This window comes from Salvelinus fontinalis, chromosome 1, assembly GCF_029448725.1.
Source record: "Salvelinus fontinalis isolate EN_2023a chromosome 1, ASM2944872v1, whole genome shotgun sequence".
In the NCBI taxonomy this organism is placed as follows: Eukaryota; Metazoa; Chordata; class Actinopteri; order Salmoniformes; family Salmonidae; genus Salvelinus; species Salvelinus fontinalis.
In genome coordinates this window covers 74,101,524-74,126,950 of record NC_074665.1, presented here as the reverse complement: position 1 = coordinate 74,126,950, position 25,427 = coordinate 74,101,524, and the positions used below count along the sequence as shown (strand labels likewise).

General features: G+C 43.6%; 1 protein-coding gene, 1 long non-coding RNA gene and 1 other non-coding gene across 7 annotated transcripts; 1 reads left to right on the top strand and 2 right to left on the bottom strand.

The window, feature by feature from the left end:
• Positions 1-349: 349 nt before the first annotated feature.
• Positions 350-7,042, bottom strand: LOC129861712 (28 kDa heat- and acid-stable phosphoprotein-like). Of its 2 annotated transcripts, none has more exons than XM_055932908.1 (6): positions 6,850-7,042; positions 6,114-6,196; positions 2,576-2,653; positions 2,258-2,382; positions 1,848-1,999; positions 350-1,643 (listed from the first exon to the last, which is right to left on the bottom strand). In XM_055932908.1, exons 1-6 carry the CDS (start codon positions 6,860-6,862, stop codon positions 1,609-1,611), a joined length of 486 nt encoding a protein of 161 aa, XP_055788883.1. In that variant the 5' UTR covers positions 6,863-7,042; the 3' UTR covers positions 350-1,608. The 2 variants fall into 2 exon arrangements, with proteins under 2 accessions (XP_055788883.1, XP_055788884.1); XM_055932909.1 differs by having other exon boundaries at positions 350-1,637.
• A 7,168-nt stretch (positions 7,043-14,210) lies between these two features.
• Positions 14,211-20,056, bottom strand: LOC129861686 (uncharacterized). 4 transcript variants are annotated; one of them, XR_008760664.1, is made up of 6 exons: positions 19,720-19,831; positions 19,398-19,491; positions 19,178-19,284; positions 18,290-19,034; positions 17,929-18,057; positions 14,211-17,776 (listed from the first exon to the last, which is right to left on the bottom strand). It is a non-coding gene; the product is annotated as an uncharacterized LOC129861686 (long non-coding RNA). The 4 variants fall into 4 exon arrangements; XR_008760665.1 differs by having other exon boundaries at positions 17,929-18,544; positions 18,873-19,034; XR_008760666.1 differs by lacking the exon at positions 19,720-19,831 and adding an exon at positions 19,937-20,056 and having other exon boundaries at positions 17,929-19,034.
• Positions 20,057-20,220: 164 nt separating this feature from the next.
• Positions 20,221-20,293, top strand: trnar-ccu (transfer RNA arginine (anticodon CCU)). Its single transcript has one exon. It is a non-coding gene; the product is annotated as a tRNA-Arg (tRNA).
• The last annotated feature ends 5,134 nt before the right edge of the window (positions 20,294-25,427 follow it).

The window sequence follows — 25,427 nt, the reverse complement described above, 5'->3', positions numbered from 1 at the left end:
TCATAATCTTGTGTGTCATCACTCCTGTTCCACGACACCATAGAAGCCAAGCCGTGGAGTCTGCGTTTTTCACACCATCGATCAGAGCCTTCACATCAGCGTTTGAAGCCAAAGCAGATCTTTTGTCTGAAAAGCTTGGTGGGGTGCAAGGACAAACTTCTATACTATGGTGTACAGGCCTAAAAACAACCACCATAAAATGTACATAGGCCTACAACTTCTGAAATGTCATATGTTGTGGTATAGACCAGCAGTTCCCACCGTAATACAGTAACTGAAAAAGAAAACCACAGGTCTATACCATGGATGTATTGTGTAAGTCCATTCAAATCAAAACCAATTCAAATAGTTATTCATTCATCTATTAATGTATTTATTTCTATACAACAAATTAATTCAAATAGACGAGTCAACCAATTATCCGACCAATCCTTTCAGTCCTGGAGAGTCCTTTTTATAAACATTAAAACACTTTGTATATACTGTATGTTTTCAAGAGAGAAATTAGTTTCCGCCACAACCTCCATTCAGAGAATATTGCTTTCCTGTTAAAGGCATATCAGGTTCCAACCATTGCGCTACAGCATAGCACCGTCATGACTGGCACGCAACCATTGGCTGATGCATGCAACGTCTGAGCAGGGGAACACGACCATTGACTTGGTCTTGTGTAAACTGTCAAAGGGAACAAAATAAGGGTCCCTTTCAAGAGAAAGCCATAGTGACCCATAGTGCTGAGAAAGATACATACAGTAGGAGGCTATAGCGATGCTCTTAAATTTTATTGTGAAATATCATTATGCCCCGTTTTATACCAATATAACTTTTTTACAAGATGTTACACTGCCAGGTGGTTTAATGAGAAATTAGAGCAAGGTGACAGCTCAAACAGCTGAACATGTCTGGGTAGAAAAACCAACACATTCAACAGAATAAAAGCTCCAGGAAATGAACAGTCTACAGATAAGTGGCATCAAGGCTGATTGATTCCTTGACGTATGTTTTGTCAGACACTACTGCCTCTGGGACAGCTCTTTCCAACATCTTTCCTTTGCGGCCAAAGGCCTTTAAAATGGTCTGGTTGTGAATGAAGACACAGCCGGTAGAGACAAAGGCCAGAACAAGAGAATAATAAAGAGAGCAAAGACTTCCTATATAAGATGGATCTTACTAGTGTTCCTCAATCCCAATCACCTCCTCTTGATTCACCTTAAAACAGGTTAGATGAAGAAGAAGGTATACAAACCCCTCATCATCCCAACATTTCCCATTCATAAGTAAACAGTGTTAAAATGTAAAAATTAAAGAATGATCTCCAGCAGCTTTAGAATAAGAACACAGGGGAGGAGTGAAGACACTAGAACACCTGCCGTTGTAACCTCACATTATTCAGAGAAACTAAACAGGTGTACCCAAAGTGCCCCCCCCCCCCCCCCCCCCCAGCTCACACCCTTCCCTCATCAGAGATGAAGGGCAGGAGCCCAAGCACATGGTACCCCTGAGCCGACAACCCTCGTATTGGTCCCCTCCCCTCCCTCCTACAATCTTCTTTCGTTACTCCAGCCTCCCCAGAACGTTTGCCAGGCCAAGTCCTCGAGAGACAGGGGACTAACGCTTGGACTTGGAGTCTTCAGCTTCTTTTTCTAGGAAATCGTCAGATAAAGACACAGTCGGTTAGGCACTGAATTAAAAAGGAGTAACACTTAAACCACAGCCTGTCGAATGAACTCAACAGTTCCTGTATGGCCGTCTCAGACTAACCACTTAAGCCGTGTTCCTTACCATAGAGAAATACCAATACCTATCGGACTTTACAGCACAAAGTACTAGCACAGTAAATCCCTCACCTTTTTTGAGGCCGTCCCTCTTCTTTTGCGCGTCCTCTCTCTGCTTCTTGATGATGGCCAGCCTGGCGAGGTCGGCCCGTGCCTGGTCCGTCTTCCCCTCCAGGTGCAGCTTCATGTAGCGCTCCTTTGCCTTCTGCTTCTCAATCTCCTCCCTGAGACAGAGCGTAACAAAGTCCTGCTATCAAAAAGTCCAAGGTCTATTAACAACCCCAGCACATTTGCTGTTATCATTTCCATCTGAATGTTAACTGGGCTTGCTGCAGTGGACATTAAATAAATCTTCTTGTCGACACCTACTCCCAAGACCTTCACTAACCCAAACGCTTCCAAGTCAAAACGGGTTCTCTCTGAAATTACTACCTTCAGTCATTTAAAATTAGGCATAGGCCTGAGACTTGAAGGACACCCACCTCTCTCTGCGTGACAGCTCTTTGGGTGCGTTGACATCTAGCTCGGTCACCTTCTTACTTTTCTGCGATATGCGGTTGGGATTCTCTATCTCGATCAATCCCTCCACTCCACTCTTCTTCTTGTTCTGTAATAACAGAACGTCAAGACATTGAACAGAGTCAACAGTGCAGCTCTGACTACAGTAGTGTTGGCAGGTAACACTTTCAAAGTGAGTAGGAGAATCTTCACAAGCCTTTCAGTAAAACCCCACATCAACACTTCTAATTCCTTGGCAGGAGGCCTAGAACTAGACATTAAAAAGGAGCGCCCTCACTCACAATGTCCTCCTCTTCACTGCTGCTGTCGTCAGATCCTGATGTCTTCTCCTCCTCCTTCTCTACCCCGCCATTCGCCTCCTGTCTCACACACACACACCTGTTAGATCATGTTCAAGCCATTGTGTTCGAAATGTATTTCTCATACCTTGGAGTATATATGTCAATGTTACTAGCCGAATTAGCTGGTGCAGGAGGTCAAGGAGCTGGGCTATAGCATGGTAAACACATTTTCAACCAACCAATCTTAACGATACCGCCTTCATTCTCGATTTGGGGCAGGGGAAACTCCAAAAACCAGAGAATATTCTAAAAACTGTTAAATCCAATTTTTGCACCGAGTGGAGAGTTCCCTTGCCATTTAGCTTATGGACATCTCCCATTTTCCAACGTCATTGATGGAACTAGTCATTTGTAAGTGCCACATGTAGAAGAACATAACAGCACAGCACACTGTGACCAAACAACACAAATATCTACACACATGCAGGAGGCATTTCTTACTCGGTACAAAAAGTGGATGAATATCTTTGAATATTTCCTTGTTTTCAGAGTTTCACCTGCAAATAAGACACCAGCACCTTCCAAAATGTACACCCAGGGGTCATATCTCTCCCTGCACTTGAAGCTAGAACCCTGTATAAAAATACATGGATCTGTCCAGTGGTGTAAAGCACTTAAGTAAAAAATACTTTAAAGTACTGCTTAAGTACATTTTTGGGGTATCTGTACTTTAATAATAATTTTTGATTACTTTTACTTCACTACATTTCTAAAGAAAATAATGTCATTTTTACTCCATACATTTTCCCTGACAACAAAAAGTATTCTTTACATTTTGAATGCTTAGCAGGACAGGAAAATGGTCCAATTCACAGACTTATCAAGAGAACATGCTATGTTTGTAAACGATGTCAGTGTTGGAGTGTTCCCCTGGCTGTCTGTAAAGGATACTTAAGTATATTTTACCAATTACATTTACTTTTGATACTTCAGTATATTTGAAACCAAATACTTTTACTCAAGTAGTACATTACTGGGTGACTTTTACTTGAGTAATTTTCTATTAAGGCATCTTTACTTTTACTCAAGTATGACAAATGAGTACTTTTCCCACCACTGGATCTGTCTAGAGCAGAGATGGGGCAACTCAGTCGGGCTCTCAACTTACTTTTTGAGAGTTAGAATAGCAGAATACATCAACTTCATTTGTTCTTTGGACAATAAGTCACCACCACAAAAAATATATTCTGGTCTGTAACACAATTTTTACATCATTATATGATGCAAGGAACCAATTTACAAAATAAAATGCGTTACTCTCTTTTTTACCATAGAGAATCTGACAAAAATGTAGGCTACACTATTGTCTTCTTTGCATATTCAAGACTTTCTCAAAACACTGCCCCTTTAAGGATGTCCTGGAGGATGGTTGGCCACCATTTGCAGCCTATAAAATATATTGCAACATTAAATCCAAATACTTTTAGCCTTATGTACAATAATTCCTTCTAGGGCTCGAAATTAAGGGAGTCCCGTCGTCCCTGGGATTACAAAAAATATATCTACACAGTTCAAAACAGACTCTGGGACGACAGAATTCACACAACTACTGCACATAAATAAAAACAAATAAGCAATGAGGCTGATGTAACAGAACGTTTAGCTTAAAATGTTGATAATATGAAGAAATAAAACTATAAACTCAATGCACACACGGCTGTACGCTACGTGTAAATATTCAAAATGCAATTATCTTGAAAACACGGTTCTTAAAAGCGCACCGCACGTGTGAGTGGTTTCATGTGGCAGAGATTTCCATTAGAAATTAAGAAAGAGGGGAGATCTAGATGCATCAATAAGAATGGGTCACTATTATGACTAGGATTATTCCTTTTTGCAATAAAATAACATTGATATGAAAACCCAATAGAACATGAGAAAAATGCTGGTTTCAATGAGATCAAGTGTTCTTAAAATAATTCCCTCAACATTTCTATGGTCATATTTTGTATAGGCTACTTTGAAACAAGTTAAGACATGTTTCATAAAATGACAAAAGTTCCAGGTTTTAAACAATTACTTTTATGGTTAAATTGTTTGAAATTGCTGACCGCCTCCACTCAGATTCAAGGTGGGTGATGAGCGGTGCACAACGGGCACTGTCCTTCACTCTCCGGTCTAATGATTTGATCTGAACGAACTGTGCCTTGAGTATGTCGTCAGAATCAAGCCTTTAGACGTTAAATATCCTTCATTATTTGTCAAAAATGACTGGCGTTTAGCCTATATTTAAGTAATTAAAAGTTTCATTAAAGTTTGACTCCCCCCTCATGTCAGCATTGGTTTGGACACGAGGCTGTAGCCAACAGGGGTCGTGCTAACACAGAATTCTGTGTTTAAAAAAAATATATCTTGCTGCATTTTGCAAACGCATATCTAAAATGCTTCCAATTGTAATTTCTTCTTGGCATAAGACTAATTTTGTGCTTCAATTACACTCTGATGAGATTTCACAAATGGGCATTCTATCAGCAGAAGGCACTCTGACTGATGTATAGCTATATTTCTGTGGTACTTTTCTCAGGTAAAATGCAATATTAACTTCAAGCAAAACATTAGTAAATGTAGCTGGCTACATTCTTTCTATGATAAACATTAAAAATATGATGGCCATGCATCATTTGTGCAAAAAACACCTTCCTTTTTCATTGGTAGCTAATTTCCTGCTAGCCAAATAGTGTTGCACTTCATTGTCATTGATAAAGATGAAGCTATTTTCTGCCAAGTGTGTTGCACTAATGTATTTTCTGTGAATGAAAACTATAGTTGAAACTCCTGATCACTATTGAAGCAACAAAAAAACCCACACTACTTTAGATATAAAACACAGGTGAAATGGTTTAAAACAGATTGTTTTTATGGTCTGCGTTTTGAAAATGAAGATTTATGAACTCTAATGCAACCCCTGGAAAACATGCAAATCACCTACATGTAGGCTTTATTTATTCATTCATGTACAAGAAAAATAGATTTGAATATTATTCCCATTTTGGGAAAGGCTAGGACTGCATGCACATTCATCTTCTGCACACTCTTCCATTCCAGTGTTTAATTGCTATATTGTAATTACTTCCCCCCGTGGCCTATTTATTGCCTTACCTCTCTTATCCTACCTCATTTGCACATGCTGTATACAGATTTTTCTACTGTATTATTGATTGTATGTTTGTTTATTCCATGTGTAACTCTGTGTTGTTCTATGTGTCGAACTGCTTTGCTTTATCTTGGCCAGGTCGCAGTTGCAAATAAGAACTTGTTCTCAACTAGCCTACCTGGTTAAATAAAGGTAAAATAAATCAAATGTGTGGGTATGGATGTGGGTATACAGACCCGCAAGCCACTGCGGCCTCTCATGCAGAGTTCAGATGTATTGTAGCCCCCGCCCCCATCAAAGTTACCCATCACTGGTCTAGAGCTATGTTAATCACAAAGGTGCAAAAACTTGATATCCCCTCAGAGACATAGGTCCTTTACTCACCAGCTCTCTCTGTGCTTTCATCTGTCTGTCGATTTCTTCTGGGTTGCTGAACTGCTTTCCCCGACCCTTGTGACCTTTTTTACCTTAAAACCCCAAATGAGAGAGCGCGTGGCATGTTGTAGAGATAACAGAGAACAAGAGATGAGTCAGATATGACGTTTACTCACTGCGGCATGGTTAACTATAGATGTCAGAATCCAATCCATACAAGTGATTTAACTTCTTCGCTGCCTGGATACATTGTGGCATAACTCATTAGCCACATATCATTACTATCAGGGGTGCCAGTAAATGCTTGCCAAGAAACATGATACTGACATGAACGTAAATGGATGAAATCAACCGGGTGCACATGGTGTTAGCCAGATGAACAGTTTAGCTAACATTAGCTAGGTAGCTAGTGACAGTAGCCTAACAGCTAACAAGCTAACTAGCTAACAACTAACGTTACATGGTTAACGTTAGCGTACAGTAACTAAGTTACTGTAGCTAGATGGCTCTCTGGCAAGTCAAGTTGCCAGGTGTCAATGTGCTTCTCTATGGCTAGTGGCTAGCAAGCTATGTCAATTCTCACGAAACGGGGATACTCAACAAAACATACATTTTGCCAGACCCTTCCAAGTCGCTAGCTAGCGTTAGTTAGCTATATTTATTTTAAGGTAATGTTCCGTTGTAAGGCTAGCTAACGTTAGCTACATTTGGAACGTTAGCAAAAATAACAGCTTTTGATACTTACCGCCTCTTGGCATATTTGGTACAGGAACTTGAACAACTAACACAGAAAATGTATTTAAAAAATAAATCACTTCACTGTTTCCAGCAAAACAGTGTTAATTTTCCAAAGAAAAGGCCTTCACAAGAAAATACTTGTCTCCTGCTGGACAAGTGCACAATATTTTACCCGCTTCAGAGCAACAAGAGTGAAAGGCTGTGATGATGCAATATTCAGCCAATCGCTAGACAGGAATTTTGACAGGCTTGTCAACAGACCATTCATATCACCAAAATACATGCAGAGTGGACGGAAAGTAAACATAGCCAATGAAAACACATATCTGTAAGTGCATTGCTTTAGTAAGCACCGCCCTAATTATTTTATGTGGCGGTCATTTTTGAATTAGAACATTTTGCACCTTACCAGCCAGCCAGAGCCAGGTGTCCAAATCACCAAGGACTTAAAACGGTCCACTCACACAGTTGTAAATAAGGCACGACAGTGCTTCTTCCCCCTCAGGAAGTGAAAAGGTTTGGCATGGGCCATCAAATCCTCCAAAAGTTATACAGCTGCACCAATGAGAGTATCTTGATTAGCTGCGTCACTGCTTGGTATGGCAACAGCGCTGCCCACGATCACATGGTGCTACAGAGGGTGATGGGGACAACCCAGTACATCACTGAGGCCGAACTCCCTGCCATCCAGGACATCTATATCAGGAGGTGTGAAAGCAAGGCCCAGACAATTGTTAAATTCTCCAGCCACCCGAGCCATAGACTCTGCTTCTGCACAGCAAGCGGTACCGGTGCATCAAATCTGACACCAGGCACTGCATTCTGGTCTCAGAGCATTTCGTATTATTCTGTATGTAAATCGGAGACACTCCATTTAGTCATAGGCTGTTCTTTCTGCTACTGCACAGCAAGCGGTACCGGAGCGCCAAGTCTAGGTCAAAAAGGCTTCTTAACTTCTTCTACCCTCAAGCCATAACTCTTGAACAGTTAATGAAATAGCTAACCGGACTATTTGCATTGTCCCCACCCCAACCTAATTTTTATGCTGCTGCCACTCTCTGTCTATTATCCATGCATAGTCACTTTACCTCAACCTACACGTACATATTACCTCAATTACCTCGACTAACCGGTGCCCCCGCACATTGTTCGCTACTGTTATTTTATTGTTGCTCCTTAATTATTTGTTATATTTCTAATTAAAAAATATATATATTCTTAAAACTGCATTGTTGGTTAAGGGCTTGTAAGTAAGCATTTCACCTGTTGTTCACCTGCTGTATTCTGCGCATGTGACAAATAAAATTTGTTTTGATTTAGTATGATATGTTACGTTTCATATGGTATATATTAATTTGTGGATGTCCTTCACCCATTTCAGATGATATGTTACTAATTACAATTCGTACAATATGTACATTTTTCAAAAACTTACAATATGTTACAAATTTGCAAAAATGTATGATATGTTACAAATTCTAGCCAGGTGGCTAGCTGGCTAACTTCAGCCAGGCTAGGGGTTCAGGTGAAGTCTAGAGGTTAAAGAATTAAGGTTAGGGGAAGGGTTAGCTAAATCGGTGAAGGTTAGGGGAAGGGTTAGTTCAAATGTGAAGTAGTTGAAAAGTAGCTAAAAAAGTAGTAAGTAGTTGAAAAGTCATTAATTAGCTAAAATGCTCAAGTTTTATGTGATGTGATTCGAACTCACAACCTTTGGGTTTACCTGAAGTAAGGTTTGTCTTATGTAACCATACCAGATGTAACGTATCGTACAAATTTGAATGTTCCGTATTTCCATTTACTATGTTACGTCTAGTCTATGAGACCAGATTGTTCACCAGAAACATCTTATATTCACAAGCAATAAGACTGCTAAATAGCTAACAGAATGGCTACACGGACTATCTAAGTTGGCCCCCTTGTATTTTATTTTGCACTGTCTCTACGCACACTCACAGGACTCTACACACTCCAACACACACACAAACACTTCATAATTTGTTCACACACATAACATGCAGATACAGTACATTTATACTGACTCTACACACACACACACAATCATAAATTATGCTGCTGCTACTCTATCATATATCCTGAAGCCTAGTCACCTTACCCCATACATATCTACAGTGTCTTTGGAAAGTACTCACACCCCTTGACTTTTTCCTAATTTTGTGGTGGATTAAATGTAGATTTTGTGTCACTGGCCTACACACAATACCCATGTCAAATTATGTTTTAGAAATGTTTACACATTTAAACAGTACCGTGCAGCCTTCTTCATTGACCTGGTCAAGGCTTTCGACTCTGTCAATCACCGTATTCTTATCGGCAGACTCAACAGCCTTGATTTCTCAAATGACTGCCTCGCCTGGTTCACTAACTACTTCTCAGATAGAGTTCAGTGTGTCAAATTGGAGGGCCCGTTGTCCGGACCTCTGGCAGTCTCTATGGGGGTGCCACAGGGTTAAATTCTCAGGCTGACTCGCTTCTCTGTATACATCATTTTCTCTGTCAATGATAATTTTCATTTTCTATGTCAATGATGTCGCTCTTGCTGCGGGTGATTCTTTGATCCACCTCTACGCAGACGACACCATTCTGTATACATCTGGCACTTCTTTGGACACTGTGTTAACAAACCTCCAAACGAGCTTCAATGCCATACAACACTCCTTCCGTGGCCTCCAACTGCTCTTAAATGCTAGTAAAACTAAATGTATCCTCTTCAACCGATCACTGCCCGCACCCGCCTGCCCACCCGCCTAGCATCACTACTCTGGACGGTTCTGACTTAGAATATGTGGACAACTACAAATACCTAGGTGTCAGGTTAGACTGTAAAATCTCCTTCCAGACTCACATTAAGCATCTCCAATCCAAAATTAAATCTAGAATCAGCTTCCTATTTCGCAACAAAGCATCCTTCACTCATGCTGCCAAACATACCCTCGTAAAACTGACCATCCTACCGATCCTCGACTTCGCGATGTCATTTACAAAATAGCCCCCAACACTCTACTCAGCAAATTGGATGCAGTCTATCACAGCGCCATCCGTTTTGTCACCAAAGCCCCATATACTACCTACCATTGCGACCTGTATGCTCTCGTTGACTGGCCCTCGCTTCACACTCGTCGCCAAACCCACTGGCTCCAGGTCATCTATAAGTCTTTGCTAGGTAAATCTCAGCCTTATCTCAGCTCACTGGTCACCATAGCAACACCCACCTGTAGCACACGCTCCAGCAGGTACATCTCACTGGTCATCCCCAAAGCCAACACCTCCTTTGGCCGCCTTTCCTTCCAGTTCTCTGCTGCCAATGACTGGAATGAATTGCAAAAATCACTGAAGTTGGAGACTTATCTCCCTCACTTCAAGCATTGGCTGTCAGAGCAGCTTACCGATCGCTGCAGCTGTACACAACCCATTCTTTATTCATCGCTGTGTTCTTAAGCAAAATTGTAAGTGAGCCCACTCCCTTGGCTGAGAAGCAACCCCACACATGAATGGTCTCAGGATGCTTTACTGTTGGCATGACACAGGACTGATGGCAGCGCTCACCTTGTCTTCTCCGGACAAGTTTTTTTCCGGATGCCCCAAACAATCGGAAAGGGGATTCATCAGAGAAAATTACTTTACCCCAGTCCTCAGCAGTCCAATCCCTGTACCTTTTGCAGAATATCAGTATGTCCCTGATGTTTTTCCTGGAGAGAAGTGGCTTCTTTACTGCCCTTCTTGACACCAGGCCATCCTCCAAAAGTCTTCGCCTCACTGTGCGTGCAGATGCACTCACACCTGCCTGCTACCATTCCTGAACAAGCTCTGTACTGGTGGTGCCCCGATCCTGCAGCTGAATCAACTTTAGGAGATGGTCCTGGCGCTTGCTGGACTTTCTTGGGTGCCCTGAAGCCTTCTTCACAACAATTGAACCGCTCTCCTTGAAGTTCTTGATGATCCGATAAATGGTTGATTTAGGTGCAATCTTACTGGCAGCAATATCCTTGCCTGTGAGGCCCTTTTTGTGCAAAGCAATGATCAAATCATATCAAAATCAAATCAAATTTATTTATATAGCCCTTCGTACATCAGCTGATATCTCAAAGTGCTGTACAGAAACCCAGCCTAAAACCCCAAACAGCAAGCAATGCAGGTGTAGAAGCACGGTGGCTAGAAAAAACTCCCTAGAAAGGCCAAAACCTAGGAAGAAACCTAGAGAGGAACCAGGCTATGAGGGGTGGCCAGTCCTCTTCTGGCTGTGCCGGGTGGAGATTATAACAGAACATGGCCAAGATGTTAAAATATTCATAAATGACCAGCATAGTCAAATAATAATAATCACAGTAGTTGTCGAGGGTGCAGCAAGTCAGCACCTCAGGAGTAAATGTCAGTTGGCTTTTCATAGCCGATCATTAAGAGTACCTCTACCGCTCCTGCTGTCTCTAGAGAGTTGAAAACAGCAGGTCTGGGACAGGTAGCACGTCCGGTGAACAGGTCAGGGTTCCATAGCCCCAGCAGAACAGTTGAAACTGGAGCAGCAGTACGTCCAGGTGGACTGGGGGCAGCAAGGAGTCATCATGCCAGATAGTCCTGAGGCATGGTCCTAGGGCTCAAGTCCTCCGAGAGAGAGAAAGAAAGAGAGAAAGAGAGAATTAGAGAGAGCGTACTTACATTCACACAGGACACCGGATAAGACAGGAGAAGTACTCCAGATATAACAAACTGACCCTAGCCCCCCGACACATAAACTACTGCAGCATAAATACTGGAGGCTGAGACAGGAGGGGTCAGGAGACACTGTGGCCCCATCCGATGATACCCCCAGACAGGGCCAAACAGGCAGGATATAACCCCACCCACTTTGCCAAAGCACAGCCCACACACCACTAGAGGGATATCTTCAACCACCAATTTACCATCCTGAAACAAGGCCGAGTATAGCCCACAAAGATCTCCGCCACAGCACAACCCAAGGGTGGTGCCAACCCGGACAGGAAGATCACGTCAGTGACTCAACCCCCTCAAGTGACGCACCCCTCCTAGGGACAGCATGGAAGAGCACCAGTAAGCCAGTGACTCAGCCCCTGTAATAGGGTTAGAGGCAGAGAATCCCAGTGGAGAGAGGGGAACCGGCCAGGCAGAGACAGCAAGGGCGGTTCGTTGCTCCAGAGCCTTTCCGTTCACCTTCACACTCCTGGGCCAGACTACACTCAATCATATGTGGTGCCAACCCGGACAGGAAGATCACGTCAGTGACTCAACCCACTCAAGTGACGCACCCCTCCTAGGAACAGCATGGAAGAGCACCAGTAAGCCAGTGACTCAGCCCCTGTAATAGGGTTAGAGGCAGAGAATCCCAGTGGAGAGAGGGGAACCGGCCAGGCAGAGACAGCAAGGGCTGTTCGTTGCTCCAGGTGCCTTTCCATTCACCTTCACACTCCTGGGCCAGACTACACTCAATCATATGACCTACTGAAGAGATGAGTCTTCAGTAAAGACTTAAAGGTTGAAACCGAGTCTGCGTCTCTCACATGGATAGGCAGACCATTCCATAAAAATTGAGCTCTATAGGAGAATGCCCTGCCTCCAGCTTTTTGCTTAGAAATTCTAGGTACAATTAGGAGGCCTGCATCTTGTGACTAGCGTACGTGTAGGTATGTACGACAGGACCAAATCGTAAAGATAGGTAGGAGCAAGCCCATGTAATGCTTTGTAGGTTAGCAGTAAAACCTTGAAATCAGCCCTTGCCTTAACAGGAAGCCAGTGTAGGGAGGCTAGCACTGGAGTAATATTACCCAATTTTTTGGTTCTAGTCAGGATTCTTGCAGCCGTATTTAGCACTAACTGAAGTTTATTTAGTGCTTTATCCGGGTAGCCGGAAAGTAGAGCATTGCAGTAGTCTAACCTAGAAGTAACAAAAGCATGGATTATTTTTTCTGCATCATTTTTGGACAGAAAGTTTCTGATTTTTGCAATGTTACATAGATGGAAAAAAGCTGTCCTTGAAACAGTCTTGATATGTTCGTCAAAAGAGAGATCAGGGTCCAGAGTAACGCCGAGGTCCAGTTTTATTTGAGACGACTGTACAACCATCAAGATTAATTGCCAGATTCAACAGAATATCTCTTTGTTTCTTGGGACCTAGAACAAGCATCTCTGTTTTGTCCGAGTTTAAAAGTAGAAAGTTTGCAGCCATCCACTTCCTTATGTCTGAAACACAGGCTTCTAGCGAGGGCAATTTTGGGGCTTCACCATGTTTCATTGAAATGTACAGCTGTGTGTCATCCGCATAGCAGTGAAAGTTATTATGTTTTTGAATGACATCCCCAAGAGGTAAAATATATAGTGAAAACAATAGTGGTTCTAAACCGGAACCTTGAGGAACACCGAAATTTACAATTGATTTGTCAGAGGACAAACCATTCACAGAAACAAACTGATATCTTTCCGACAGATTAAATCTAAACCTGGCCAGAACTTGTCCGTGTAGACCAATTTGGGTTTCCAATCTCTCCAAAACCAGACTGAAGCATTTTGTATACATTGTTTGTCTTCAGGAAGGCAGTGAGTTGCTGCGCAACAGCTTTTTCTAAAATGTTTGAGAGTAATGGAAGATTCGATATAGGCCGATAGTTTTTTATATTTAAAGGGGTCAAGTTTTGGCTTTTTCAAGAGAGGCTTTATTACTGCCACTTTTAGTGAGTTTGGTACACATCCGGTGGATAGAGAGCCGTTTATTATGTTCAACATAGGAGGGCCAAGCACAGGAAGCAGCTCTTTCAGTAGTTTAGTTGGAATAGGGTCCAGTATGCAGCTTGAAGGTTTAGAGGCCATGATTATTTTCATCATTGTGTCAAGAGATATAGTACTAAAACACTTGAGTGTCTCCCTTGATCCTAGGTCCTGGCAGAGTTGTGCAGACTCAGGACAACTGAGCTTTGGAGGAATACGCAGATTTAAAGAGGAGTCCGTAATTTGCTTTCTAACGATCATGACTTTATTACTGCTGAAGTGAAAGCCATCCTCTCTTGGGGAATGCTGCTTTTTAGTTAGCTTTGCGACAGTATCAAAAATACATTTCGGATTGTTCTTATTTTCCTCAATTAAGTTGGAAAAATAGGATGATCGAGCAGCAGTGAGGGCTCTTCGATACCGCATGGTACTGTCTTTCCAAGCTAGTCGGAAGACTTCCAGTTTGGTGTGGCGCCATTTCCGTTCCAATTTTCTGGAAGCTTGCTTCAGAGCACGGGTATTTTCTGTATACCAGTGTTAAAGGAATTTAATTCCTATATGTTTATCAACCAACACTCTGCCCATACATAAGAATTTGTAAGATACTTATCAGCATTAAATGGACAGAGACCAGTCTCAAAATCAATCAATCAATAGCGTTTATTCTCGAGAGTACTGATCATGGTATAATTTACATCAGGTTATATAATAAAGATAATGTCATAGGTTTTAATGTCCATCCTCCTCTCGGATACAATGGCAGTATAGTTAGCGTTCTCATTACTGTCTGCCACCTGTTAAACTATCTGCAACCAACCCAAGGTCTTTCCCCTCCCTGGGTAGATACAACATTCAAGCCTGTCTGAAGATAAACCCATTCTTTCTAACAAGGAACATATCACATTCAGCATTATGATTATAATAAGTTTCATTCATACAGTAACATCTAAGTCAAATGTATACATATTTTAGATATTTTAGTCATTTATTCATAAAAATCCCATAACAACCAGGGAGCTAGTTTCTTATGACAAATGGTTTTAGTTTTTAGGGGTGCAACTGCATCTAGGGTATTGCGCAAGGTTAAATTGAGTTCCTCAGTTATGTGGTTAACTGATTTTTGTCCTCTGACGTCCTTAGGTAGGCAGAGGGAGTCTGGAAGGGCATCAAGGAATCTTTGGGTTGTCTGAGAATTTATAGCACGACTTTTGATGCTGTCACGTTCTGACCATAGTTCTTCTGTGTTTTGCTTGTTTTAGTGTTGGTCAGGACGTGAGCTGGGTGGGCATTCTATGTTGTCTGTCTAGTTTGTCTGTTTCTATATTTGGCCTAATATGGTTCCCAATCAGAGGCAGGTGTTTTGTGTTGTCTCTGATTGGGAATCATATTTAGGTGGCTTGTTTTGTGTTGGGGATTGTGGGTGGTTGTTTCCTGTCTTTGTGTTTTCGCTGCACCAGCTAGGACTGTATCGGTTTGCCACATTTTGTTATTTTGTAATTGTTAAGTGTTCACGTTTATCGTCATTATTAAATATGTTGAGCACAAACTACGCTGTGTCTTGGTCCGATTAGTAACTCCCCTTTACTGACCTATACTTATGTATAACTGGGCTAATAACTCGCTAACTAGCAAAGAATATCAACAAATGTGGCTCACCGCTCTTAAACTACCCCCGCCAACAGAATTCTACTCTTTTGCGCTCTGGCTATTCCTACAACAAAATCTGACTCAATCTTGCAAAGTTATGTGTTTTGGTTTGTTCCATTGAAAAGGGGCTGATATAATATTGATTCGATCACAGAATAAACGTTTATCTATATAGTGCAAACTAATGTTCAATCTCTTGCGTCTATGCGTGGCATAGCATTTCTTCTGCGCACCAGTCCTGTAGGAAGTTCGCGACCCCCCGAGCACAGATTGGCAAGAACTAGGGAGTGTTTTTGATAAAAAAAACGGACTAGAGATAAGCACAGGCACAATTTAAGAGGGAAACCTGGTTCTGTCTGCTTTCCAACTGCCACTGGAGACAAATTCACCTTTCAGCAGGAAAATAACCTAAAACACAAGGCCAAATTATACACTGCAGTTGTTTACCAAGATATCATTGAATGTTCCTGAGTGTCCGAGTTACAGTTTTGACTTAAATCGGCTTTGAAATCTATGGCAAGACTTGAAAATGACTGTCTAACAATGATCAACAACCAACTTCACAGAACTAGAAGATTTTTTTTTTTAAGAATAATGTGCAAATTGTACAATCCAGATGTGCAAAACTCTTAGCGATTTACCCAGAAATACTCAAAGCTGTAATGGCTGCCAAGGTGATTCTAACATGTATTGATTCGGGGGAGTGAATACTTATGTAAATTAGATATTTCTGTATTTCATTTTCAATAAATTGGCAAGCATTTCAAAAAAATGTTTTCACTTTGTCATTATGGGGTATTGTGAATTCAGGCTGTAACACAACAAGATGTTGAATAAATCAAGGGGTATGAAAACTTTCTAAAGGCACTGTACCTCTATCACTCCAGTAACCCTGCATATTGTAAATATGGTATTGGAACTGAACCTGGAACTGACCCTGTATATAGCTACTGACCTTGGAACTGACCCTGTATTTCGCTAATGACCTTGGAACTGACCCTGTATTTCGCTACTGACCCTGGAACTGACCCTGTATTTCGCTACTGACCCTGTATATAGCTTCTTAATTCCTCATCTTCTTATTTCTATTTATTGTGTGTTTTTTCCTACCTTGTTATGTTTAGTGCTGCATTGATATTTATTACTGCATTGTTGGGCTTCGAGCTGCAAGAAAGGCAGCAGCACTGTACTTGTGCATGTGACATTAACACTTGAAACTAGCCAGTTGTAAGCCAGGTAGAATAATCTCTCTTGGACAGACTACGCAAATAAAATTGAGGTTAACCAAGATTAGGTACATGGACAAACACGAAAGCCTAAATACAGAATGTTGACATGTTTAATTGGCCTCCTCCACTATTAACTGATTAATACTGAATATTAAAATATATAATGGTTTGAAAGAATGTATGTAGAATATTAATGCTTAATGAAAAACCATTCAGAGCAGAATACGTATTTAGTTATTTTAGAGCCATAACAATTACTGGGTTGTTCCACGAATTACTGGCTTGTTCCACGAAATGAGTGCCTTTTGCGTCCCTTTGATATTTTAAGTAGAAATTGTGCACCAATATACAATTTTTAAAAGCCTGTTATATTTAATGAAGTGCCCTTTAATATAGACCACATTGAGAATTCAATTAATCCGATTTTTTTATATTAATAAAGACTTGCTAAAGTGCCTAAATTCAGCATTTGGACATGTCCCTCCGTGCACCCTCTGTGACTTTCCGGTAGATTTTAACTCACATAACCCAAACTTTTCTCCAAGTTTTCACCATCATTGTAAAGTCCCCCTATAATCACCATAACATTGACTGACCAGGTGAATCAAGGTGAAAGCTATGATCCCTTATTGATGTCACTTGTTAAATCCACTTCAATCAGTGTAGATGAAGGGGAGGAGTCAGGTTAAATAATTATTTTCAAGCCTTGAGACAATTGAGACATGGATTGTGTATGTGTGCCATTCAGAGGGTGAATGGGCAAAACAACAGATTTAAGTGCCTTTGAATGAGTTATGGTAGTAGGTGCCAGGCACACCGTTTTGAGTGCGTCAAGAACTGCAACGCTGCTGTGGTTTTCACGGTCAACAGTTTCCCGTGTGTATCAAGAATGGTCGACCACCCAAACGACATCCAGCCAACTTGACACAACTGTGAGAAGCATTGGAGTCAACATAGGCCAGCATCCCTGTGGAACGCTTTCGACACCTTGTCGAGTCCATGCCCCGATGAATTGAGGCTATTCCGACTGAAAAATGGGTGCAACTCAATATTAGGAAGGTGTTCCAAATGTTTTGTCCACTCAGTGAAGATCAACAACCACCTGTTCAGGCACCCCCCTTAAGTCCAAAAGCTGATTTTCTATTCCATTCTTCTCCTTTCCTACTTTTGAAGGAAACATCTCTTTCAGCGCTGGTTCGTTCCCTTCTCCCGTTTCCTCCTCTTTTCTCCATCTCCTCTCCAGAGGTCTCATGAAAGACCCGCAGGTGAGCAGCAGTCCACCATGATGAGAAAGCCTTCCCTCTAGCCATAGTGGTCCAGCAGAACCTGACCCAGGGGGGACAAGACAGAGAGGAACACGGAGCATTAGTCATTGGGGGCCCGGGCCGAAATCATTGTATACAGACTATGGGAAGCTACACGTTAGAGCTGGATAGAGAAAGGGATTAGTGGTGTGAGTTGTGACATATTGCAAGTACCTGTAAGGTAAAGATGTTTAATGGCGGTGGTGAAGGAAGGTCCCACCATGCCTGCTGATGCCAGCAAACCTCCGACCTGCATCACCGACCTGCTGTCAAACCTGTTGACCATGATACTGGACACTGGGCCTGGGCAGAAGGCGTTCACAGACAAACAGGCCATGTGTATTTGTTAATTAAATTATGCAGAACTACAAGAGACTTGCATCTCCAGACAACAAATACATTTCCCAGACACTTTTCTGTTTTGTTTTTCCCATTGAACGACGTATTTTTTCATTTTTTACATCTGACAGCTTTGTTTCGTATACAATTCAAGCTCTCAGAGGCCCCTGTATCATCTCTATGATTGACCTCTGACCTGATCCATAGAGCATGATGGAGGAGATTCAGGCCGTGTCGCTGTGGCACACTTCAAAGTCCCTCATCAGCTTTTTGAAGGAGACACTGACAGCTTTGGGGAAAGCGTAGGAGAACCCAGTGACGACGAAACAGATGAGTAGCCCCAGCCACCATCCAGCCCCAGCTTCCATCCAGCCCCAGCCACCATCAGGGGTCCAGCCCTCATCCTCTTGGTTGTACTGACTCCCATTGTCCCTCAAGAGGATGGTCCTCTCTAGGAGGAAGGAGTGGGTATGTAAGTGGGCCAAGAAGACCCATTTCTCAAACCCTCACAAACCGATCAATGATATATTTTGGAAGAAAGGTTCTGTGGCTCACACTGTACTGGTACAATGACTAATAATTCAAACATCACTCTTGGTCAATCATTACCATACTCGGTCAAAAGGTTTATATGTTTTCCCATACACCGATGTAGCCTGACCTGCAACGCTTACTCAATGTATGACTGACTGAGCCTTTGGATTATGATTGTCTTTACTGAATTTGTTTACACAGACTTGGCCAGTTTGTGAAAGCTATTGAGCCATAGAATGAAACACCTCCAATGACGTTTGTCTGTGCAGTACAGCTTGCAGTCACATTCAGCATCTGGTGTAACAATAACCATCAGTCAATCTTCAGAGTAGGTTGTTCTCCTTTTCAAGCTCTAGGTTCCTATTTTTCAGTCTCTGCACCTCCTTCCCAGATACATTCCCTTCAGACTGTAGGGGCGAGAAACAGAACAGCAAATAAAAAAGAAAACAAATAAAATGCAAATATCAGTGGTGATCAGATAGATCAGACTTCTTACAGTAGCAGTGCAGACAGTGCAGTGTTCTACTACATTTAATTGTTGATCAATTACCTGCAATCCATTGTCCGTCTTCAAATGTCAAGCTATGGCCCCCCAATGTTCATAACAGGGGCTGCATACTCAAGACCCAACTCTATTTCCCTCGTAGACCAATCCAACTAGACGCAACAAATTAAGAGGGGGGATGTAGAAACTTACTTCACATAAAAGACAACAGATGCACATTGTGCAGAATGTTTTTGGGCGTCCGAGAGGAATTTCATCAACTCACCGTGTGAAGATTGAAGACAGAAACAGACTTGCGAGGGGTATTCTTTGGACAGAAGGTGTTGCCAAAAAGCAGCATCTTCGTCATCAGCTGCGTTCTATATTGTGAGACAAATATATATTGTAGAGGATTAATGTTAGATTGATAACTTCTTATTTTGCAGCTTTGGAAATAGTAGTCAAGAAACGTTGGCTACGTAGCTAGCTAACGATAACATTGCAAGCTAAGATTACCAACAGCAACAACATTACGCCACTATCTTTGTCGTTTATTTAATCATATATTAAAATAGCTAGCTAAATGAATGTACAGCGCTTTTATTGACCTAGCTAATTCGTTATCTTTGGTTAGCAGAGGCTTCCCTTCTCTTTCTAGCCCAGCAAGCGGCTTTTTACAGACATGCAGGTTACTGCACAAGTGCTACAGATCCATTTTGTCTAAACGGGTAATAATTTAAGAATTTACAAATGGAAACGCAGCATTTGAGTTGGACGATATCAAATCACTTTGCATTTTTATGAATGTTTACTGTAACTACATACCATTGGATTCTTTATAGTTAGACAAAGTCTACATTTCATCCTTGTAATAATGTAAACACTTGATAAATGCCCCCGCTGTTTAGTTTGAGTGGAATAAGCCATCAATGTGAACGCATCACCGTGGTGATAGCGTCACTTTGTGTTTGTTTACCGCATGCTTCGATCGAACTGTTTCCCCCGTGAAATAGTTTCTTCAGTGTCATTACTTGATTCACAGATTTATCGTCATATTTCTCCTGGATAATTAATGATATAATGGCCAGATCCCGTTCTCTTTATAACAAGCCCCAGTGGCCTAATGGATAAGGCACTGGCCTCCTAAGCCAGGGATTGTGGGTTCGAGTCCCATCTGGGGTGAAACATTTTTGTCCATTAAATTGTTTATAAATAACAGTTTCAACAACTAAATGCAATGGTGGATGATTTCACACAAACATTTGATAGAATATATGTAAATTAATTATCTTGTCTTAACATTTATACTGAACAAAAATAATAAAGCAACATGTTTTCACCTTTATTTAACCAGGTAGGCGAGTTGAGAACAAGTTCTCATTTACAACTGCGACCTGGCCAAGATAAAGCAAAGCAGTGTGACACAAACAACAACACAGAGTTACATATAGAATAAACAAGTGTACAGTCAGTCAATAACACAATAGAAAAAAAATAACGTATTTTTGTGTGCAAATGGCGTGAGGTGGTAAGTCAATAAATAGGCCATAGTAGCAAGTAATTACAATTTAGCTAAATTAACACTAGAGTGATAGATGTGCAGATGATGATGTGCAGGTCTTGGTCCCATGTTTCCTGGCCTGAAATAAAATATCCCAGAAATGTTTCATACACACAAAAAGCGAATTTATTTCAAATTTTGTGCACAAATGTATTTACATCTCTGTTAGTGAGCATTTGACAGGTGTGGTATATCAAGAAGCTGATTAAACAGCATGATCATTACACAGGTGCACCTTGTGCTGGGGACAATAATAGCCACTTTAAATGTGCAGTTTTGTCACACAACACACTGCAATAGATGTCTCAAGTTTTGAGGAAGCATGCAATTGGCATGCTGACTGCAGGAAAGTCCACCAGAGCTGTTGGCAGAGCATTTAATGTTCATTTATCTCTACCATATTTATCTCTCCCATATCTCTATATCTCTACCATAAGCCACCTCCAACATCATTTTAGAGACTTTGGCAGTATGTCCAACCGGCCTCACAACCGCAGACCACGTTTAACCACGCCAGCCCAGGACCTCCGCACCTGGCTTCTTCCATTGCAGGATCGTCTGAGACCAGCAACCCAGACAGCTGATGAAACTGAAGAGTATTTCTGTCTGTAATAAAGCACCTTTTGTGGGGAAAAACTCATTCTGATTGGCTAGGCCGTGCTCCCCAGTGGGTTGGCCCCAAGTGGGTGGGTCTATGCCCTCCCAGGCCCACCCATGGCTGCGCCCCTGCCCAGTCATGTGAAATCAATAGATTAGGGCCTAATGAATTTATTTTGTGTGACTAATTTCCTCATATGAACTGTAACTCAGTAAAATCATTGAAATTGTTGCATGTTGCGTTTATATACAGTGCATTCGGAAAGTATTCAGACCCCTTGACTTTTTCCACTTTGTTACCTTACAGCCTTATTCTAAAATGTATTAAATCGCTTTTTCCCCTATCAATCTAAAGACAATACCCCATAATGACAAAGCAAAAACAGGTCTATTTTTTTTGATAATTCATCAAAATAAAAAAAGCATTCTTGGGTATGACGCTACAAGCTTGGTACCCCTGTATTTGGGCAGTTTCTCCCATTATTCTCTGCAGATCCTCTCAAGCTCTTTCAGGTTGGATAGGGAGCGTCGCTTCACAGTTATTTTCAGGTCTCTCCAGAGATATTAGATCGGGTTCAAGTCCAGGTCCTGGCTGGGCCACTCAAGAACATTCAGAGACTTGTCCCGAAGCGTTGTCCTGATGGAAGGTGAACCGTCGCCCCAGTCTGAGGTCCTGGCCACTCTGGAGCAGGTTTTCATCAAGGATCTCTCTGTATTTTGCTCCGTTCATCTTTCCCTCGATCCTGACTAGTCTCCCAGTCCATGCCGCTGAAAAACATCCCCACAGCATGATGCTGCCACCACCATGCTTCACCGTAGTATTGGTGCCAGGTTTCCGTAGTATTGGTGCCAGGTTTCCTCCAGACGTGACACTTGGCATTCATGCCAAAGAGTTCGATCTTGGTTTCATCAGACCAGAGAATCTTGTTTCTCATGGTCTGAGAGTCTTTTGGTGCCTTTTAGCAAACTCCAAGCGGGCTGTCATGTGCCTTTTACTGAGGAGTGGCTTATGTCTGGCCATAAAGGCCTGATTGGTGAATTGCTGCAGAGATGGTTGTCCTTCTGGAAGGTTCTCCCATCTCCACAGAGGAACTCTAGAGCTCTGTCAGAGTGACCATCAGGTTCTTGGTCACCTCCTTTATCAAGGCCCTTGGTGGTTCCAAACTTCTTCCATTTAAAAATGATGGAGGTGTAACGATCTGAGTGTCGGGAGGTGCGAAGTCAGACGCAGGAACAGCAGAGCTTCAATAGGTTGAGTCTTTAATACCCAACTAACAAACGAAATGTCCAACACGGACGTACTGGGTGTCATACACAACGGTCCAATGACACGCGAAACAAACCCAGTCCACAATAATCATAAACACTCCCGAAATCCCAAAAGCTACAATGAAACAATCCCGCACAAAGAAGCGTACGGGCTGGCTGACTAATAAAGCCACACTAATTAACAATTAACTAAACACAGGTGATACAAATAAACACATAAGGAGGGGGAGGAAAAAGAGTCAGTGGCAGCTAGTAGGCCGGTGACGACGACCGCCGAGCGCCACCCGAACGAGAAGGAGAGCCTGCCTCGGTTGAAGTCGTGACAGTACCCCCCCTCTGACGCGCGGCTCCCGCAGCGCGCCGACACCGGCCTCGAGGTCGACCCGGAGGACGAGGCGCGGGGCGATCCGGATGGAGGCGATGGAAATCCCTTAACATAGATGGATCCAAAATGTCCTCCACCGGTACCCAGCACCTCTCCTCCGGACCGTACCCCTCCCAGTCCACGAGGTACTGCAGGCCCCTCACCCGGCGTCTCGAGTCCAGAATGGCCCGTATCGTGTACGCCGGGGACCCCTCGATGTCCAGAGGGGGGGGGGGGGACCTCCAGCACCTCACCGTCCTGCAGGGGACCAGCTACCACCGGCCTGAGGAGAGACACATGAAACGAGGGGTTAATATGATAATAGGAAGGGAGTTTTAATCGATAACACACCTCGTTTATTCTCCTCAGGACTTTGAAGGGCCCTACACACTGCGGCCTCAGCTTCCGGCAGGGCAAGCGGAGGGGTAGGTTTCGGGTCGAGAGCCAGACCCTTTCCCCCGGTACAAACACGGGAGCCTCACTGCGGTGGCGGTCAGCGCTCCTCTTCTGCCTCCTAGTGGCTTGTTGAAGGGACTCCTGGACGGCCCTCCAGGTCTCTTTGGAGCGCTGTACCCACTCCTCCACCCCAGGAGCCTCGGTCTGGCTCGGATGCCATGGTGCCAGGACCGGCTGGTACCCCAACACACACTGAAAGGGGGACACATTAGTAGAGGAGTGGCGTAGTGAGTTCTGGGCCATCTCGGCCCAGGGAATGTATCTCGCCCACTCCCCTGGCCGGTCCTGGCAATAGGACCGCAGAAACCTACCCACCTCCTGGTTCACTCTCTCCACCTGCCCATTACTATCGGGGTGAAAACCGGAAGTCAAGCTGACCGTGACCCCCAGACGCTCCATGAACGCCCTCCATACTCGGGACGTGAACTGGGGGCCCCGATCAGAAACGATGTCCTCCGGCACCCCGTAGTGCCGGAAGACGTGAGTGAATAAGGCCTTTCGCAGTCTGTAGGGCAGTAGGGATACCGGGCAACGGGAGGAGACGGCAGGACTTAGAAAACCGATCCACAATTACCAGAACCGTAGTGTTTCCCTGAGAAGGGGGAAGATCGGTCAGGAAGTCCACGGACAGATGAGACCATGGCCGTTGTGGAACGGGGAGGGGTTGCAACTTCCCTCTAGGAAGGTGCCTAGGGGCCTTACTCTGAGCGCATACCGAACAGGAGGAGACATAAACCCTAACGTCACGAGCTAAGGTGGGCCACCAATACCTTCCCCGAAGGCTCCCCACTGTCCTCGTCACCCCAGGGTGACCCGAGGAGGGTAGGACATGAGCCCACCGAATCAGTCGGTCCCGAACACCAAGCGGTACGTACTTACGGCCCGCCGGGCACTGAGGAGGCGCGGGTTCCGCCCGTAACGCCCGCTCGATGTCCGAGTCCACCTCCCATACCACTGGCGCTATCAACCTCGAGGCGGGGATGATGGGAGTGGGCTCGGTGGTCCTATCCTCCGTGTCGTAAAGGCGAGACAGTGCGTCAGCCTTTACGTTTTGGGAACCGGGTCTGTAGGACAACGTGAACCTAAACCGGGTGAAAAACATGGCCCACCTTGCCTGACGCGGGTTCAATCTCCGAGCTGCCCGAATATACTCCAGATTCTGGTGGTCGGTCCAGATGAGAAAAGGGTGCTTAGCCCCCTCAAGCCAGTGTCTCCACACCTTCAGAGCCCTGACCACCGCTAACAACTCCCGATCCCCCACATCATAGTTACGCTCCGCTGCACTGAGCTTACTAGAGAAGAAAGCGCAGGGGCGGAGTTTTGGTGGCGTACCCGAGCGCTGTGATAGCACGGCACCCACCCCAGCCTCGGACGCGTCCACCTCCACTATGAATGCTAAAGAGGGATCCGGATGCGCCAACACGGGAGCATCCGTGAACAGAGCCTTCAACCTGTTGAAAGCTCCGTCCGCCGCCGCTGACCACCGCAACCACACCGGGCCCCCCTTTAGCAGTGAGGTAATGGGAGCCGCTACCTGACCAAAACCCCGGATAAATCTCCGGTAGTAGTTGGCAAAACCCAAAAACCGCTGCACCTCTTTCACCGTGGTTGGAGTCGGCCAATTACGCACGGCCTTTATGCGGTCACTCTCCACCACCACCCCCGAGGTGGAAATGCGATAACCCAGGAAGGAGACGGCTTGTTTGGAGAACACACACTTCTCAGCCTTGACGTATAGGTCATGCTCCAGCAGTCTGCCAAGCACTTTGCGCACCAGAGATACATGCGCGGCTTGAGTAGTTGAGTAGATCAGAATGTCATCGATATACACAACTACCCCCTGCACGTGCAGGTCCCTGAGAATGTCGTCTACAAAGGATTGGAAAACAGCTGGAGCATTCTTTAACCCATACGGCATGACGCAGTACTCATAGTGGCCAGATGTGGTACTAAATGCGGTTTTCCACTCGTCTCCTTTCCGAATACGCACCAGACTGTACGCGCTCCTGAGGTCCAGTTTTGTAAAGAACTGCGCTCCGTGAAATGATTCCACCGCCGAAGCGATGAGA